Genomic DNA, 13390 nt, shown 5'->3' on the forward strand with positions numbered 1-13390 from the left:
GGCATCGTAGCAGACAAACGGCTGGGTTGATCTAGTTTTTTTGAAAGTGAATTTAATCGAGAATGTTGGTAGCTATGTTTGGAATGAAATGTGTGTTCAAATGTTTGGAAACCATCAGGTCTTTTGACGTGACAACGTCTTAAATTAGGTTGCGGCTGGGAGTCACTTATGAAAAAGTGTAACGCCCGGTAACATTACGATGAGTCACCGAACGAGGGAGAGGCCCGCCGAATGCCTTGCGTCTCTCTCCCACTCAACTATGATCGGTCTGCCGCGCGCGTAAAAAGACGTTGTCACGTAAAATCTTCGCCCGTAAAACCGACTTTACAGGCAACCATTTTTTTTTAGCAGATGAGATGATGCCAGCGATATCAGAGTCTGTTTTTAAAATTTCGAAGGGAAAACTTCTTTGGCGGCGTTGTGCACTTTTCGTGATGGGTATAAAATATTGAACTTTCGTCAGGACACGTGATCCTGATCGAAAATTCGTAAGACGTCAAAAATACACAACGTAATTCAAGTTTTCATTTCTGCGGGTACTGCCGGAATGCAACCCTTTTTAAAATTTTGTGTGTTATTACTAAAACTGGTGTCAGATTCCATTCAAGTCGCCTAAAGGCATGTGACACATGACTTCTACCACCTACCGACAATCTATATATAGTGTGACTAGATTTTGCCCGGGGCTTCGCTCCCGTGGAAATATAGCCTGTAGCAATCTTGGATAAAGCACCTTTCTAATGGTGAAATAACTTTTGAAATCGTTTCGGTATTTTCCGAGATTACCCGCCTCAAACATACAAACTCACAAACTCACTAACGCTTACCTCTTTATAATAATAGTATAGATAGGATTATAATAAGAACAATTTCCGCTATTGAATTCATGTAGATAAATAATTCAAGTAGGCAACGTGTATATGTATTTTCACTTGTATTGTGACTTGACAACTAACGGATTACACACATTATGAAAAAGCAGTATCTCCATATACCTATAGAACATTATAAATGCTGGAAAAAATATTATACCATTCACACATACTAAACACTTGCATCACGTTTAGCAACTGACCTAATTGTATAAGGCATTGTTTTTTGTGGGAATCCTTTGCTGTCATAACTGCGACTATACATAAAACACAGATAATATTCTAAACTTTATGGCCTTAATAATAAAGTATAATTTCCATTGTTATAGTATATAGGCTTTGTGACCAAAATGGATAATTAAATTAGATATATTCGCGTTTAGTTCTCACAAAAAATATTGTAATTGTAGTTTAAAAGATGTTAACTTGAGTTTATATATACACGACTTAATTAGATGTGGTGTAACATTAAGATTGACTGAAATAACGGTTTTTAGGGCGCCTTGTTTCCTATTTTTCTGTAATATAAGTAGTTCAAAGTTTTATTATATGTAAAGAAAATATATAGAGAAGTTGACAATTTTCATTTTTATTTGAATGCATTAATAAATTTCTACAATTATTATAACAAATTTAGATTATTATTAAATAAAAGACGTAAAGCTTTTCTAATCCTTCACTTCTTCTAAACCTCACGATTCCTCGCATTACATGGGAGGTGCTATACACGAAACACGAGCTTAACCTGTGTGTAATCACTACCTTTGCCAAGGAGTTTTTTCTAGCGCTAATATGCACCTTCAAATGACACTTTCTGATTTGTGGTTTTGCGGGTTTAAAGTTGAATTGCAGTGTTTTTGGATGGCGAAATTTCGCATCTTGGGACATACTTATTTTAATAGTTTTGTAAGATTTTGGATTGTCAGAATCAGAATAAAGGTAATTCTTTTGATATTTTGGTTGGCGAAGAATTCTTATTCATTGAACCCAAAACTTTGGTATTCGTATCCATATATGCATACTTCCATTCCATTCCACTAATATTATTAAAAGAAATATTCATATATTTTTTTACTTTGTTTTTTTTTTCGTTTGTGTGAAAGAGTAACAAACATACATACACACATACATCCTCACAATATCATGCATTTATAATACTAGCTTTAGCCCACAAATTCGTATTTGAATAAAAATGCATTTCCCGTGGGAATTACAGGAAATCCCTTCTTAGTGCTCCCCTACACTGTCCTAAGAACCTACACACCAAATTTCAGCTTCCTACGCCCAATAGTTTCGGCTGTACGTTGTCTGTCAGTCAGTCAGTCACTCAATAATGCAAGAGTTTTATATATATAGATGAGTAGGATGTTTTGACGATGATAAATAAAACCTTCAAATAAGGTGATTTTCTTATATCATTAAGTCTCCATAAAGTTACAAAAACATAGACAAGCATAAAATTTGCATGACAAAGTTATTAAGTATGACAAAAAATATTGATAAATTTTAATACACCTTAGGACTAGACATCCATATTTTGTTGCAACAGGCAAGAGACACTAATAACATATAACCATGACATATAGCCATTAATATAGAAATTTATAAATTCACAGTTACTTTTTCACGACATATTCCACGTGTTCATTTTTGGTACTTGTTGCATGTGGTCCCGCACGAGAATAGGACCACTCAAAAACCTCGCATGGATGTTGTACAAGCCGATTATGGGACACATGGGTCTTGGCAGTTGACAAGCATTAATAATATTCCAAAGGAGAAGGTCTTACTTAAAATCTGGTATAGGTTTTCATCAAACCCAAGATATCGATAGTAATATGTTCCGAGCACGAAATGAACTCGGGCGAAGCCGCGGACAAAAGGTAGTTGACATATAAAAAAAAACTTGCCAAAATATGTTATAATTTTATAAAAAGTTGTAAAAGTTTTAAATATATATATATACTCGTACCTAGCAGCACTAGTAAATTTATAACACAAAAGAAACTGAATATTCTAAGGAATATAATTGTGAGTTTATCTATCTACATATCGTACGTTTAACATAAACTCATCATCTATCAAGTCCTATTTGAGCATTCACAGAGTCTTTATACAAATCATATGAATTACTCTGAATCTCCACTATAATGACCAAATGACGTTGTCAATTCTGCCAACGTTAAATCAAGAAACGTGTTGTATCAATCTGTATTGATAATAAATTTATATAATAATAAATTTGACGACCTCGGTGGCGCAGTGGTAAAGTGCTTGCCTCTGAACCGAGAGGTCCCGGGTTCGATCCCCGGTCGGGTCATGATGGAAAATGATCTTTTTCTAATTGGCCCGGGTCTTGGATGTTTATCTATATATGTATTTGTTATAAAAATATAGTATCATTGAGTCAGTATCCCATAACACAAGTCTCGAACTGACTTTGGGGCTAGCTCAATCTGTGTGATTTGTCCTAATATATTTATTTATTTATTTATTTCTCAATGGACTTTCAATAGTAGGTAGTCTATATTAACGGCGCAATAAGCACTATACTATTATACAAAAAACACAACCCATACAACATTAATTTTCCTGTATTTAAAAACCATTCAAAATTAAATTTCAACAGTTAATTATTGGACAAAGTATGCAACGCGCGGGTGACACCCCTGGGGTTGTAGGCGTTGATAGGCTGCGGTGACCACTTACCATCAAGTGGGACGCAAGTTGCACTCCACAATCTAGGTTAAAAGTATGTAAAAGGAAATATAAAAAGAGAGACTGTCTGAACTAAGTAGAGCCTTTATTTCAGCACACCAGCATCAGTCCACACTATTGGTATACGATTACGCAGAATCGCCGCCATAGTCATTACTATATCAATTTGTCTTCATCATACTGACACCAATATCTCAAAGATGTCATTATAATTGCGAGCTATATCTGGGTTAAATGATGCATTAATGATGGAAAATTAATAAACTTACATCTACGCGTTTTCCAACTTAAAGACTTAAGTTACATACCTATCATGTTTTCATTTGAGTGTAGTGAAGCTATATACTCGTATAATACCTAGCATTTGCCCTTTTAGCGTGATTTTCATACAAACTTTCACCCAAAAAAGTATAGCCTATGTTTCAACGGAGGTCTTTTACCAACAGCATATCAGCTGAATCGATTTTAATGAAATTTTCGATAGACTTAGTTCAGACAGACAGATAGACTTTCGCATTTATAATATGAATTATTACGTGTATGGATTTTTCAGTAAGCTATAAACTACTAGCAATTTACATAATTAATTAATTTACTAAGCATTTTACACGCTACGATTCCACATAACACTTTCTTTTCTTTGGGGGTTAAAACATCTGAACCAAAATTATAAATGCGAAAATAAATTTGTTTGTCTGTTACCTCTTAACGCTTTAAATTCAACCAATCATCTTCATACACGTACTTTGAAATAAGGAGAAGGACATAGGGTACACCAGGAAAATTAACTGCTCCCGTGGGAAACTCACGCGGGCGTAGTAACGGGCAAAAGCTAACTGTATCATAAGTCCTTTTTCAAGACTTATAAATAAATACCAAGATCCGCGGATAATAAGGACCTTTCGACGAATGTAACATCGATATCTTCAAATGTCTCAACTATTAGAAGCATTAACCTGAATATTTGGGGTGTGGCTCATCACGAGATTCCTATGTCCTTTTGTCTTCAAGTTCGAATCAGGTTCCTAACTTAATGTTGGTATTTTAATTGCTTGGGAGATTTGTATTGAGCTGACCTCTGTAAAAACCTATCTAGTCGATTTATATAACGTGAGTAATATACAAATGATGTTTCATGATTGTTCATTGTTTAAGAAAATGAGAATTGACAATAAAAAAACAAAAAGTTGTTCGGCGCGAACTTACACCTCGCGAACACAATATTTTTTTACAAAATTGTGAATATTTCAAATACGACTTAACCGAATTTGATGCTCCACAAACTTAAAAATTCTATTGACAGACAAAATCAGACCAGCGGTTCGAAAGTAATCGCTTTAGAAACATACATACAAAAAAATATTTTTGCCCCAAGTATAATATGGTAAACCTAGCCCGCTTCGATCGCTCGGTCAATAAGTTCCTCTGCTCAACAAGCAATGTTGGGATTTCTTTGTATTATACGTAAGCACATGATATTAGTAGAAAGTGAAATCATAAAGCACCCACAAAAAATTTGGTACTTATACGCACTTTAGAAGTACGTACCTTTGACTGGAATGAAAAGCGATTTCTTAGACCTGATTCAATCTAATTCAATTACCTCAGACAGGGTCATTATGGTCGAGTTGCTTGTGATTTAAGACAATAGTCTAAGTTCAAACACGCATGGCTGGTCTAATAGGGATTGCAATTTTTATCTCATCTTTAAGACGGATGTTACATCAAACGTTACGTATTTAAATTGGCTTATGTGAAGATATTTTGTAATTCTGAAGTTTTTCCCACATTTTTGCGATATACGAAACTCTTGAACTATTGTATTTTATAATAATATCTTTGTCAAAGGCCATTCTAAGTCAATATCATTTCATTGACAAGTATACTTCTATCCATTATTCTGCAATAATTCACACTCCCGCCGAGACTTGCTCATGGGCATATCAATTAATTAGTATATCCGGGAGTGGGTTTTGGCGGGAGACCTACCTACAGGACATCAAAACTCTTCAAAAGCCTTTAAGTGTTGGACCCATATCCCCACGCAATCCTCTCAATAGACCGGATGAAATGCCGTGAATTTTTAAAATCATACCTGATAACTAATTAAAAATGTAAGAATCCCCACGACTACGAAGAAGTTGGCATCCTCTCATTTGCTAGGAAAGATCTGACGGTTTCCTAACGGCTGAACGCATATTTACCAAACATGTGAAGAGACTAATCCCTGAAATAAAAGAAATAGATCTATCTCACTCTCACACTCCCCGTTTGGTTAAGAATGTCACCAAAAGTTTCATTCTTGAGCTCAGTCCATTGGCAAGTATTCATCCATGACGACACCAAGCCAGCATTTCTTGGTTTCGGAAAGTTGTCTCCGTCACTGAACGAACGTGTATAGAAAGGGAATGATCTCCTAAACTCTCGGTAAGCAAATGCATCTATTACGCAACGTAGACAATGCAGCTCGATAGTGCAAGGCCGAGCAATGCCTCTCGCTGATAGGGGTGGATTTATATGCCTGGAGGCCCTGGGGCAAGTGCGGAACCCCTAATTTATCTACACTAATACATGCGAAAGTCTGTCACGGCTAAACCGCTAGGCTGATTAAGTACATTATGTATATCTGTATATAACGGATATACAGGAATAGATATAGTTATTGACCCAAGGTCAAACATAGACTAGAGATACGAGGATGCCAGCAACTTCGGAGTAAATTCTTAATTTCATTTTATCGATTATACAATGTAGTGATGATATATCGATAAATGGCTCAGATTTTTAAAATAGTTCCATAACCTCTTTAAGAATTCACAAGATGTTATCCCATCCATGCACTGAACTATTTTATTCTCTCCCATAGCGGCCTAACGAGGAATGTATGCAATTATGCTGTGACTATGACCTATTCTGTAGTCGTACACTTGTAGAATATGCTTTTCAAAGCCAGCACGATCACACTTACGTATTTATAAAGGCATGGTCATAATATATATAGACAGACAGGCTTTCATTATTATTGTAGTGTGGTTTACAACCAACACTTAAAATTTATTTCATATTAGCGGCCCATCCCCGGGTATAACCATGATAAATAATTACACACCTACGCCTTCCTCACAAATCACAATATATGTTTAAAAAACACGCATCAAAATCCGTTGCGCATTTGCAAAGATCTAACCATACATAGGGAAAGACAATGCGGGAATCAACTTTGATTTATACTATGTAGTGATTATAATATAGAAAAAGTTCCTTTAAAATGCTTTATTTTAATATTTCATAATGTGAAACCTATGGTTCACTCACAAAGCATTATTAGAATGAAAAACCTACATAGGTATCTATATCTACTGGATTTTTTTTCTGTTTTTTACGGCAGCGAATTTCATTTTTGGCTAATGTTGTGCTCGCTATTAACTGGTGTTTATGTATCGCACTGTACTAATATTAATATACTCAATGTAAAATGTTATGTAAAGTCGCTAAAAACATGCCTTAAGTTAAACTAGTTGCTCTGTGAGCTGTAGACCCCGCCTATTGAGATTGCAGATCGAATTTTTCAAAAAATACTTATTACTTGATTTGGTAACAGAGCACAATAGGTACATCTGTTTCATCAAATTCTCAAACCCCCACTATGTCTTGACCCTATCTAAGTATATTATGCGAAGGATCTTTAAAACATTTTTTTCAAAATAAATGCGCAAACGCCTGCGCATTTGTTCTCAGCCTTAGGCCATAAACAACTATCTATGGACACAAACATTCGCCGCTTCACAAGCATAAATAACGGAGGTGTTGTCAACCTTGGGGCCTAGGATGCGACGCCACACATTCCTACTCTGAACAATATTTATATGTCTCATTAGATTAGGTATAGTTTTTACTTAAGCGCTGGCGACATCAAGTCGTTAAGGGTGATATGCGTGCCAATGCTCTGACAATTAGGGATGCCGACGACCGTGCGAAGTGGAGACGAAAAAGTAGGAAAGCGGTCCCTGGGCTCCAGGCTCAACGGCTGAGGAGGGAACCGGGAAAACGCTCAAATGAAAGAAAGATTCGATTATCGTTTGACAAAATAATCTTGTCCGTGCAGTAATCGGGTGCTGACGGGGTACAAGTCATTCTTGTCAAAAAGTCAAAATCAACATATTCAGGAATACCAGAATACTATAGACCTTCACAAGCTCTTCTTCACATCATATTGCAAATTAAATAATAACTTATCAAGGCTACAAACTACTAGCTTGTCACAATAATGCATTGTCATGGAAACTAAAGCGACATGGAAAGATTCAACTCTATAAACCTCGATAACAGATGGGACAGTGAAATTGAATAAAGGCTCAAAAAATACAGTCAAATAATGTTCATTCCCACAGAAAACAAGAGGAAATATTATGTATAGAAACACAATAAATTGTATTCAATTTAATTTAGATAAAATCCTGAATAGCTGAATACTTTTCTAAATACTATTCTAGCTAAATCCAACAAAATTAAAAATGATAACGCAAAAGGCGGTCTCTCATAGCTATAAGCAATTTCTTCCAAACATCCTTTTTAAACAACATAAAATGATTGAAACACGTGAGAACAAATACCTACCTACTTAGTAAACTGAAATCGAACCGAAACCTTGTAAAATTGAAAGGGAACGTTCTTCCGAATGAGGACAAAAATGTTATATTTAGTTCGTTTCCCATATAGCGCATTGTATGCTAAGAATGAATTCCGTTCGCGCTGCGCGTGACGACACTACCAGGCTACCTCACATTAGGCCAGTTTATTCGCCAACTACACAGTATTTACTATATTCTATTTCAGTTAACATTGTAAGTATTTAACAATATCACCGCAGCCACGCACACATACTTATCAAGATCACTATATACTTAGTATAAAACAAAGTCGCTTCCCGATGTTTGTCTCTACGTATGCTTTAAGCATAATTGTCTTCTTTAAAATTTAAAACTACGCAACGAATTTGGCTTTTTAATAAAAAGAGTTATTCACAGGAAGGTTTAGGCATAATTTGTCATGGTTTTAACCGAGCAAAGAGCCGCTAATTTTACTTCGACTCCTTTTAAGAAATAAAATTCACGCGTGCGAAGCCGCGGGCAAAAGCTAGTAATATATATAATTAATAATACTTAGAGACATCAACAGTCAATCTTGTCTAACATTTTCTCCTCCTTCACACATTTTAATTCATACAAATTATACAATGTCGATGTCGAATGTACAAGTAACAATGAAGCTTAACAAGAAATTACTTAAATTAATGCCCAGAGCTCGACTACAATTTTTCATTTTTCTCTCTCAACCGCGAGATTAGCGGCTGTATTCTAAGCTGTGATGCCCGGGATCCGCGTAAAATGTAAACTTCGGCTCGTAACTATGCACCACAATATTTTAAACAACTCGGCCAATTTGCACTATCATTGTAGCAAAAACAAAGGAGCTAAGTTGAATTATAATGCCTTAACTACTTTGTTGATCAAACATGGTCAAATACTGTGGTCAGCGACCGTGGCTTGCTCATAATGATGCTCATTTTAGCATTTCCGAACTATCATTAGATTTACAATCGATAATTTCAATCGAAAAAGGCCATAAGATCGATAATTATTTTGGAGCAATACTTACTATTGATGAAGAACAATACTATCGATAGTATGGATCCGTGATGATGATTAGACAATCGATACTATCGATAGCATATCTAATATTTCAGGGCAAAATTATCGATAGTATCGATTCCTCTTCTTCTTATTTAAGAGCTATGCTCTTGTCGGTGGAGTATACGCCACGCCTCTCTATCCTCAGCTTTGCTTTTAAGGTCTCGATACGACACAATGCCTCCCTTTCTTTTCCAGTTGGCTTACATAACTCTTCCTCGGTCTCCCTGGACCTCATTTTCCTTTCACCTTTCCTTCAAAAATAGTTTTAAATAAGGCGTCGCGTCGTATCAAGTGGCCGATCATTCTTCCCCTTCTATTTTCTTTTTCTGTCAGCAGTCTTCTTTTTCGTTTACTATTTCCAGTACATCCTCATCGCTTTTTTTATCGATTGATTGATCGATATTGTATCGATAACACAACTATTATCGCAGAGCAATACCATCGATAGCTGATATATCGAATGCTGTTTGTCAATAGTATTGCATCAAATCCGGCTATCGATAATATTGTTTTTCCACAAACTATGGATAGTCAGTGGAAACGCAATCGATAGTTGACTATCGGTTCGCTTGGTTTACCCAGGTAATAAAACTAAGAACTTATCTACAATTATATCAATGTTGACACCGATGTAAGCAATAACATTGTGATGATGGCGCCAGTCACCTTTAATTTATAACTTGTTGTCTTTTAAATACATAGCTAGCTTTTTTTACAAGACTGTAATGAAATCTTGCAAGTTAGATTTCTCCTACTTCCAGTTGCACAGGTTGTGTCGTCCAATGCTGTTGGTTCTCATAAAATGCTTGTTCCAATCTTAGATATTATACTATCCTGTTTGACTTTAATCCTAAACAATTCCTTAAAACTAGGTGTATTTCTGTCCTCCTGGAAAAAAGCTTATATTATCCCTTTGCCCAAAAAGAAAAATCCTTCATGTTTTTCTGACTATCGCCCTATTTCCATCATTCCTTTCCTCTCAAAAATTCTCGAAAGTGTGGTTCAATTACAGCTCAATTCATTAATTATTAAAAATAACATTCTCAGTCCCTTTCAATCGGGTTTTCGCTCAGGCCACAGTACTCAAACAGCTCTTGTCAAAATTTCTGATGATATCCGTTCTGCTACGGATCGAACGGAAGTTACAGTACTTTCACTTTTAGATTTCAGCAATGCGTTCAATACCGTCGATTTTGATGTGCTTCTTGGCCTGCTACACTCATTGAACTTATCTCCATCTGCAATTGGATGGTTTCATTCATACCTGCATGGTCGGTAACAATGTATTCGCATGGAGAATAATCTTTCTTCTTGGTGCCCTACATCCAGTGGTGTGCCTCAAGGTGGCGTGCTATCTCCCTTATTATTTGATTTATTTATTAATTCTATTACATTTCAAATTCAATTTTCTTTTCATCTATATGCTGACGATCTACAAATTTACTGTCATTCCTCATTGGATAACCTTCCGCAGGCCATACATGGCATCAATGGTAACTTGTCACGTATAGCGGACTGGAGCAGTTCACATGTAGTTAATTCCGTGAAAACTCAAGCGATTATACTTGGTACCTCTCGTCTTATTTCTAGAATTGTCTGGCCATCACTTCCTCCTATCATTTTTAATAACATCACTATTCCTTTTAGCGATAAGGTTAAAAACTTAGATATAATTTTCGACAAAAATATGTCATGGGCACCTCAGATTGCTGAAGTTAATAAAAAAAAAATTGCAGCTGGCTCTATTAGGAGACTTAAAAATTTTCTTGCTTTGAGACTAAAATCACGCTTGCTTAATCCTTACTTCATCCTATACTTGATTATGCTAACTGCTGCTATTTGGATCTCACTGAAGAGCAACTAAATAAACTTGAGCGTCTTTTAAACTTCAACATTAGATTCATATTTGGTTTACGTAAATATGATCATGTTTCATCTTTTCGCATTCAACTCAAGTGGCTCCCGATTAGATACCGTCGTAATCTACATATCCTTTCACTTCTGTACTCGGTTCTTTACAACCATTATACTCCTCTTTACCTCAAAGAACGTTTCAATTTCCTCAGTGAGGTCAATGATCGCGAGGTACGACATAGCGTTAACTCCTTTCGCCTAGTTATTCCTGTTCACGTGTCCCAGTTCTGTTCCCACTGCTTCACTGTCTAGGCCGCTCGTTCGTGGAATGCATTGCCGGCTGAAATTCGCAACGCCCAAACCTTGTCATCATTTACGAAGCAAGTCTCATTATATTAGTCTTCTTTCATCTATTATATATTTATGCATTGTTCTATAACAACAACATTTACGCTTGTCTGTATGTTTATATATTTCTCCTATATATTTTTAATTTAATATTTTATTTTCTTGTCTATTTATTTAGTACTGTTAAGTTTACTGCACCCTCTTAGTTTACTTGTAAAAAAAAATAATGTTCTATTCTTTGGATAGCTAGATCCTAAAGAAAGATAATAGCTGTGCAGAAATTCCCACGAGAACGAAGTCCCGGGCACAGCTTATGTAAATAATGTGTCCAAATATCTGTTCCCTTTGCAACCTTTGAGTAACCTTTTCGTGCTGCTCGCCGATCGAATTTTGTCACGAACTTAGTATCATTTCTGCGTGATATGTCTTTAGAAAGGATATTAGGATTCAATGGTAAATTGTATACTTAAGTGTGATTCGAACGATCTTCAGCAAAGTATATACTTTTTATTTATATTATATATATTAGGACAAATCACACAGATTGAGCTAGCCCTAAAATAAGTTCTAGACTTGTGTTATGGGATACTGACTCAACGATACTATATTTTATAACAAATACATATATCAATAAACATCCAAGACCCGGGCTAATCAGAAAAAGATCATTTTCCATCATGACCCGACCGGGGATCGAACCCGGGACCTCTCGGTTCAGAGGCAAGCACTTTACTACTGCGCCATCGAGGTCGTCACTCTAGGATATACTTTTTATCGGCTCTCGGATCACAATCATGACATGTTTTTATGTACTTTTTGACTATGTAATTACTGTATATACTTTGTTATATTATGAGAAAAAATATGTAAGAAACAATAATGGTAAGCCCTTCTGGCATGATAGCGACCAACACTGTTCAAATGAGTTTCTTTCGGCATTTCTTCTCAGCAGTGGTCGTTCCGAAATGCCAGTAGATTGTAATAATAATAATAATAAATTCATTTATTTCAGATTTTCATCCATTTTATTAGGGTTGGTAATCATAGATAAATAATATAATAAAAACAATATAAGTGTCAATCACTGTCGCTCAATCCCATGTGAGATTGAGCAGCAGTGACCGACATATGCACAGTGCAGCCTGCTTGCAATCATGCTCAAGACGCTGTTGGCGCTCGCACGCACTCGGCGCACCAGGGATCTTTTACGCATTGTAGCATAAAAACAGTCAACGCTGTAGCTTGTGAGAAATAACTATAATTACATAAAAAACAAAGTATTACATACAATACATTAGAAATATTAAAAAACAAAGTCCTCTACCGCGTCTGTGTGTCTGTTGGTGATAAACGATAAACTCAAAACTACTGCACGGATTTTCGGATGCGGTTTTCACCAATAGATGTGGTTCCTAAGGATGATTTAGATGTAGGTATAATTTATTATATTTTTACGCGAGCGAAGCCGGGACGAACCACTAGTTTAATAAAAAATTTGACGTGAAGCCTGTGAACACTTAGTGTTCTTAAACGTATTTTATTGTTATAAAAGATTCTTTATTACTTCCAGATGTGGCTGAGCTGTCTTGTGGCCTCTTCAATGGTGGCGTTGGCGACGCCAGCCAACGAGTACCTCCCTCCAAGCAAGGGGTACAACTACGACAAACCTAACGTACCTTTTCCCACAAACAATAATGGAATTCAGGTAACTTCAGTCACTTTTGGAAATGCTATAGTTTTTTTTTGTGAGTTTCTTTGGAAATTTGTGGGTAGACATATTCTATTTAGAGCACCAGTTCGAATAGCACCTAGCTTGTTACCATCCACCTGGCATTCGTAGGTGCTCTGTGTGCTAACGGTTAATAATACATTACATTAATAATATCATCATCACTGCGAAACTTT

At 36.0% G+C, this 13390-nt stretch overlaps 1 protein-coding gene across 1 annotated transcript in view; it reads left to right on the forward strand.

Moving 5' to 3' along the window:
• Positions 1-13390, forward strand: part of LOC128681164 (pro-resilin-like) — a 40638-nt gene that overhangs the window by 16624 nt on the left and 10624 nt on the right. The window contains exon 3 of the mRNA XM_053764824.1: positions 13056-13190. Within this exon, the coding sequence (XP_053620799.1) occupies positions 13056-13190 (135 nt within the window). The remainder of the gene's footprint in view (positions 1-13055; positions 13191-13390) is intronic.

Source organism: Plodia interpunctella, chromosome 26, assembly GCF_027563975.2.
Source record: "Plodia interpunctella isolate USDA-ARS_2022_Savannah chromosome 26, ilPloInte3.2, whole genome shotgun sequence".
NCBI classification, from domain to species: Eukaryota; Metazoa; Arthropoda; class Insecta; order Lepidoptera; family Pyralidae; genus Plodia; species Plodia interpunctella.